Below are 6,267 nucleotides of genomic sequence, written 5' to 3' on the forward strand. Positions count from 1 at the left end.
GCACACACAGTACATCGATACATACGGGCGCACGCATAGGCGCACACATACAGTACATCGGTACATATGGGCGCACGCATACGCGCACACACGGGTGTACATACGAGCATACCAGATACACATACGGACGCGTACATCGATACATACACGCGTACGCAAACAAGTCGAAAAACGGCGGCAGCAGGTTAGCGAGTCGCTTACTCATTACGTTACGGTATTTCCGCTTGTGAAAACTACGCATCAGGCAACATGCCTGAGATGTTTCAAGAAAAGCAGAAACGGGCCCGTGTCAAGGGACAAGTCACAAGGATACACACGTTCCTCGAGTCGAATCCGAACTGCACGGCGGCGGAAGCTCAGGTTAGGTTGACGAGGTTAGAAAACTTCTGGAACGCATTCGAAGGTATTCAGCAGGCCTTAGAGGGCATAACAATCAAGGATGAAAAACAAGCGGATCAGTTCGCACGCGAAAATGAAGGTGAACGGCTAATGTTCGAAGATAGATATTAGCAACAGCGACGAAGCTGCAGCGCATCATCGATGAGGGGAAGCAACCAAAGGACATCGGACAACAACCAGCGGGCACCAGTCAGGTTCCGGAGGACGTCGGACAGGTCATTCCTGCAGGAAGAAGAAACAAGCCGAAGCTCCCGGAGATCAAGCTCCCGGAATTCAACGGAGAGTACACTAAATGGCTCTTTGTCAAGAACAGCTTTGAGACAACAGTACACAACGACGGAGACCTATCCGGTCCACAGAAATATCAATATCTCGTAGGAGTATTGACAGGCGAAGCACGTAAGGTTATGGAAGGCTTCAGTAGTGAAAACTATGAGCAGGCATGGCAGTTATTGAAGAACACATACGACAACGAAATGATGATCATCGACACACATTTAGAAGAGCTTTTCAAGTTTCCGGTTATTGTAAAGGACGATAAGGCGGATTCAATGAGACAATTAATATGGCACATTCAGACACATATGTCATCCTTAAAGTCGTTACATCAACCTGTGGACCATTGGGACACCATAATTATCCACCTGGCCAAAAGAAAGTTGGAATACACGGAACAACGAGATTGGCAGAACTGCATTAAGGAGCGTACGCCTCAAAACATGCCAAAATTGGAAGATTTTGTTAAATTTATAACAGAACGCTGTCACACATTAAGAATGATTAATCAAGCCAAACCAGCGAAGCTCAAACAATCAGCGATACCAGACAAGAAGGCGAAGAAGGGAGTAGTCCTGACATCAACGCCAGCTCAATGCAAGATATGCAGCGGCGAACATCAAGCATTTCGATGCGACGAGTTCATCAAATTGTCTTCTGAAGAGCGCAAGAGGCGTGTCTTGGAGAAGAGACTTTGCCTTAACTGTCTCAACTCAGGGCATCAGCAAAGGACTGCAAGGCATCGGCGTGCAGGAAGTGTTCGGGTAGACACAACACAATGTTACATAAGGAAGAAACAAAGAAGGCTGAAGGCGACGAAGCTGTAGTAACGCCAGTTGTTACACATTGCAGTAATTCACAGAAGACAGTGAAGAATTGCGGTGGTGGTAAAACGCACACTCAGGTTGTTTTGTCCACTGCTCAGGTATATGTTAGAGACGGCATGGGAAGCAGGATTAGATGTCGCGCATTGTTGGATCCAGGATCACAACTAAATCTGATGACTACAGACCTTTGGCGGAAGCTGAAATTACCTTGGACAAAGGAGGACATACCAATAAGTGGCATCAGTCTAGTCCAAACAAACGCGAGCAAGACGACTCAACTCAGGGTGGAGTCTGCATATAATGATTTCGCCATGGTAATGAACTGTCTTATATTACCTACGATCACAGTGCAAATCCCACAACAGAAGATTGAACCGAATGAAATATCCCTGCCTAGGGGTATACAACTTGCGGACCCGGATTACTGTAAGCCGGGAAAAATCGATCTGCTCATAGGAGCGGGACCCTATTGGAAACTACTCATTGGATCCCCGGAAAATCAAGTCGACGGCCAGCCTTCCCTACAGGATTCTAAATTGGGTTGGATCCTTGGCGGGGAGCTACGCAATCGAAGCAACGGTTTAAATTGCTCATCAGCGACATGTCTCACCATTACGAACGATCAACTGAGTCAGCAGGTTGAGCGTTTTTGGAAAATAGAGAACATCCCCGAAAGTAAGCATTACACCAAGGAAGAGAGGGAATGTGAGAAGCATTTCTCCGAGACTGCACACCGTATGAAGAACGGTAGGTTCGTAGTGCGGCTGCCAATGCGTTCGAACCTCCAACTTGGAGAATCCAGGAATCAAGCACAACAAAGACTAGAAGCTCTCGAACGAAGATTGCTACGGGATTCAGAATTGGCGAAGGCATACTACAGCTTTATGGAGGACTACCAGAGGAGTGGTCATATGACTCAAATTTCCGAAAAGGAAATAGAACAAGCAAGGGAAGTATACTACATTCCTCATCATGCAGTCGTCAAACCAGACAGCTTGACTACGAGGTTGCGAGTGGTTTTTGATGCATCCGCAAAAACGACATCCGGTGCATCACTCAATGATAAGCTTCTACCAGGACCGAACCTGCAAAGGGATATCTTTAAAATCTTGCTACGATTCCGGACGCATCAATACGTTATCACAGCGGACATCGCTCAAATGTTCCGACAGATACTGGTCGACACACGAGATAGAGCACTACAACTAATATTATGGAAACCAAACCCAAGGGAAGTGGCGAGGATATACCAACTAAATACAGTAACGTACGGTATGGCAAGCGCGCCGTATCACGCCATGCGGTGTCTACAAGAACTGGCAACTCAACATTAAGACCAATACCCGTTAGCAGCACGTGTAATAAAGGAAGATTTTTACATGGATGACGTTCTCACCGGAGGACGGACGTATCAGGAAGTTATGATATTACAACAACAGCTATACGAGCTTCTGAAACAAGGGCAATTTTGGCTCCGAAAGTGGCGCTCAAATGAGTCAAGCTTTCTGCAACATCTAGCGGATTGTGAGACTGGCGAGCTGTTCACGATTGATAAGGACGCAGTTAAAACGTTGGGACTACTTTGGGATTCATCGCGAGATAGGCTACTATACGAAACGGATTTACCTAGGCAGAAGCACTTCACGAAGAGGACCGTATTGGCACGGATATCGCAAATTTTTGATCCATTAGGCCTGGTTGGGCCAATATTAATAACGGGCAAAATCTTCATGCAAAGGTTATGGACCGAGGACTTGCAGTGGGATCAGACGCTTCCCCACCATTGTTTGACTGCCTGGGACGATTATGGGGAGGCTTTGCTTAAACTCAATACGTTGCAGATACCTCGAAACGCTAATCACAATAACAGTTCGAGCCAATTTGATTTGTTTGACTTCGGAGATGCTTCCCAGAGTGCCCTGGGAGCATGTTTATATGTCGTTTATTCAGATGAAGATGGTGACTTACATTCACACATTCTCTGTGCTAAGTCCAGAGTGGCACCATTGAAGACCCTTTCGTTACCACGATTGGAGCTGGAAGCAGCCCTGCTCTTATCACAATTGTATGCCACTGTTAAGGCAGCCCTGGTTGGAAGAATTCGGCAAATTCACTTGTGGAGTGACAGTACGATCGTACTCGGTTGGCTCAAGATGGAACCGCATACACTCAAGACCTTCGTGGCCAATAGAGTGGCTAAGATTCAAGAATTGACGGAGGAGGCGACTTGGGCACATGTGCCTTCCGACGAGAATCCTGCGGATCTACTGTCCCGGGGGACTACAGTCGCGGACTTGCGTACTAACGCTCTCTGGTGGAACGGACCCCCTTGGATCAGGGAGGGCGATCAACAACCCAAGCGCATGCAGGTACCGGAAACAAATCTACCAGAGATAAAGACATCTGCAGTGGCTCTGATAACCACGCAGTCTGTTGTGAACTCATTGTTGCACAGATACTCATCGTTCAGCAAGCTATGCAGAATCATTGCATACTGTCGCAGGTTTTTCACCAGATGCAAAGGAGACAAATCGACGGATATTAACAAAGGAAACGCTCAATCCTTAGATATCGGCGAGATAAGCAAGGCAAAAACGATAGTGCTTAGGTAGGTCCGGGAAGAGGAATTAAAACCTGAAATGCAAGGTCTGAAGAAGGATCGTGTTCTACCTCGGAAGAGTCCACTCCTTTCACTTTGCCCATTTGCAGACGAGACCGGCAACAGCGCACAAACACATGCACGATTTTAACTCTCCCCACCACGCTCCACCCTGCAATCTCTCCTCCTCCTCAACTCTAAGCCAATAGCCATCGGGTACCTTCAGATTGCAGTGCCATCTATTGGTACCTAAAGATACAACCATCGGGGATCGGTTTTGGCCGCGTGTCCCGAACATACAGTTCGGTCTCCTTATCTCTATTCTTCATGGATGTCCCGTAAAGGATATCCGTTCAAGGTACGACAACAGACATCCGTTAAATGTCCATTTCACGTCCACGGACGTTCGGACGTAAATTGGACTTAAACTGGACGTCCACAGGACATCCTGTGCTATCTGGGCAGCCCACCAGAACATTTATTACATCACATTAGACAGCGATACTGGCCTATAAGCGGCCGAAGATTAGCTCGGAAAACAGTAAAGGGCTGTATACGATGTTTTCGCTACAGGCCAGTGATCCCGGATACTCTTATGGGTGATCTGCCAAAGGAGCGCGTCACGATGGTTGCACGACCGTTCACAGTAACCGGTGTGGATTACGCCGGTCCCTTTCAAATGCGTGAAAGTCGACGACGTGGTCGTATACACGTGCAAAAGGTGTATGTGGCGGTATTTGTCTGTTTTAATACCAAGGCGGTGCATTTAGAAATGGTAACAGACCTCACCACGGAGGCCTTTTTGGCTGCACTCGGCCGTTTCACAGCAAGGCGGGGGACATGTGCACAATTATTCTCCGACAACGGAACGAACCTGGTCGGAGCGGCGAGAGAACTGCGCAGGGTTCAAGAGTTTTTGGAAAAAACGGAACCGGAAATAACCTCTTTTCTGAATACACAACGAATTTCATGGAGTTTTATCCCACCAAGGGCTCCTCACTTCGGCGGATTGTGGGAGGCTGCCGTCAAAATCATGAAGAGGCACCTTTACACGATTACTCAGGGGAGAATTCTTACGTTCGAGGAATACTACACACTGATCACCAGCATTGAAGCCATGTTAAACTCCCGACCTTTGACTCCCTTGACTAATGATCCTTCCGACCTTAACGTTCTTACTCCTGCTCACTTCCTTATTGGAGATCCACTCATGCAACCAGTTCAAGTCAATTATCTTGATACTCCCAATAATCGTCTTTCTCATTGGCAGCAATTACAAAGGGTTCGTCAATTGATGTGGCGACGCTGGCAGCAAGAATATCTACAAGAATTACAAAAACGAGGCAAGTGGACCACCCCGGGTGTCAACATTGAACGAAACACTCTGGTCTTACTCATGGAGGATAACACACCACCGCTACGATGGCCGATGGGCAGAGTGGTTGAAACTCACCCCGGAGCAGACGGTCAGATCCGAGTGGCAACGGTGAAAACGCAGACGGGATGTTTCAAGAGATCAGTGAGGAAAATGTGTCCCCTGCCATTGGAGGATTGTGATACTTAGACCATATAAGAATTGTTACACGTTAGTCTATGCGGTTTCAGTTCTGTTTAATTAATGCCCCAAACAGCACAGGTAGATGCTGAGAATGTTCGCAGAATATCGCAACAGTAGATTGCGCATGTTCTCAGAACATACGAGATACGTACTACGATTTGATACGAACATACTAAGAAGATTCCTATTTCCGGGGTTTTCCAGTTCGTAGTACATACTGAGAATATTTTGCAGTACATACGTAGAATATCCGTAGAATCACTATAGAATCAAGAATAGAACGTGCACAGAATGTACTTCTTTTTACGGTAGGTAGGGTAAATAATTAGTACTTATTTATAAATTATAAAAATATATTTGTACGGTACATTTTTGGTTTTCACATTTGTTTTAACGGTTAGTTTATAAAAAAACGTCCACGCGCACGCACGCACATACATTTTGTATGACATATATATATTATATAACATGTGTATACATATATATACATATATGTCATACAAAACTAAGCTATATCCATAATATTGCAAACAAAAGAACATTAATGAAAGAAACCTTGGCTACAGCATTTATACATTTGCTGATAGCTGATTCACTCTTGCGTTCTC

General features: G+C 46.1%; 3 protein-coding genes across 3 annotated transcripts; all 3 read left to right on the top strand.

Annotated features, from left to right (window-relative positions):
• Nucleotides 1-249: 249 nt before the first annotated feature.
• On the top strand, nt 250-2,836 carry LOC105555661. The gene is made up of 3 exons (XM_012002686.1): nt 250-360; nt 504-1,348; nt 1,393-2,836. The coding sequence occupies exons 1-3, from the start codon at nt 250-252 to the stop codon at nt 2,834-2,836; spliced, it is 2,400 nt and encodes a 799-aa protein (XP_011858076.1).
• A 45-nt stretch (nt 2,837-2,881) lies between these two features.
• Nucleotides 2,882-4,114, top strand: LOC105555662. The gene has a single exon (XM_012002687.1). The coding sequence runs from the start codon at nt 2,882-2,884 to the stop codon at nt 4,112-4,114; it is 1,233 nt and encodes a 410-aa protein (XP_011858077.1).
• Nucleotides 4,115-4,432: 318 nt separating this feature from the next.
• On the top strand, nt 4,433-5,665 carry LOC105555663. Its single transcript, XM_012002688.1, has 2 exons — nt 4,433-4,459; nt 4,544-5,665. Exons 1-2 carry the CDS (start codon nt 4,433-4,435, stop codon nt 5,663-5,665), a joined length of 1,149 nt encoding a protein of 382 aa, XP_011858078.1.
• Nucleotides 5,666-6,267: the final 602 nt, after the last annotated feature.

Source organism: Vollenhovia emeryi, unplaced genomic scaffold, assembly GCF_000949405.1.
Source record: "Vollenhovia emeryi isolate VEMERY1.0 unplaced genomic scaffold, V.emery_V1.0 DF940892.1, whole genome shotgun sequence".
NCBI lineage: Eukaryota > Metazoa > Arthropoda > Insecta > Hymenoptera > Formicidae > Vollenhovia > Vollenhovia emeryi.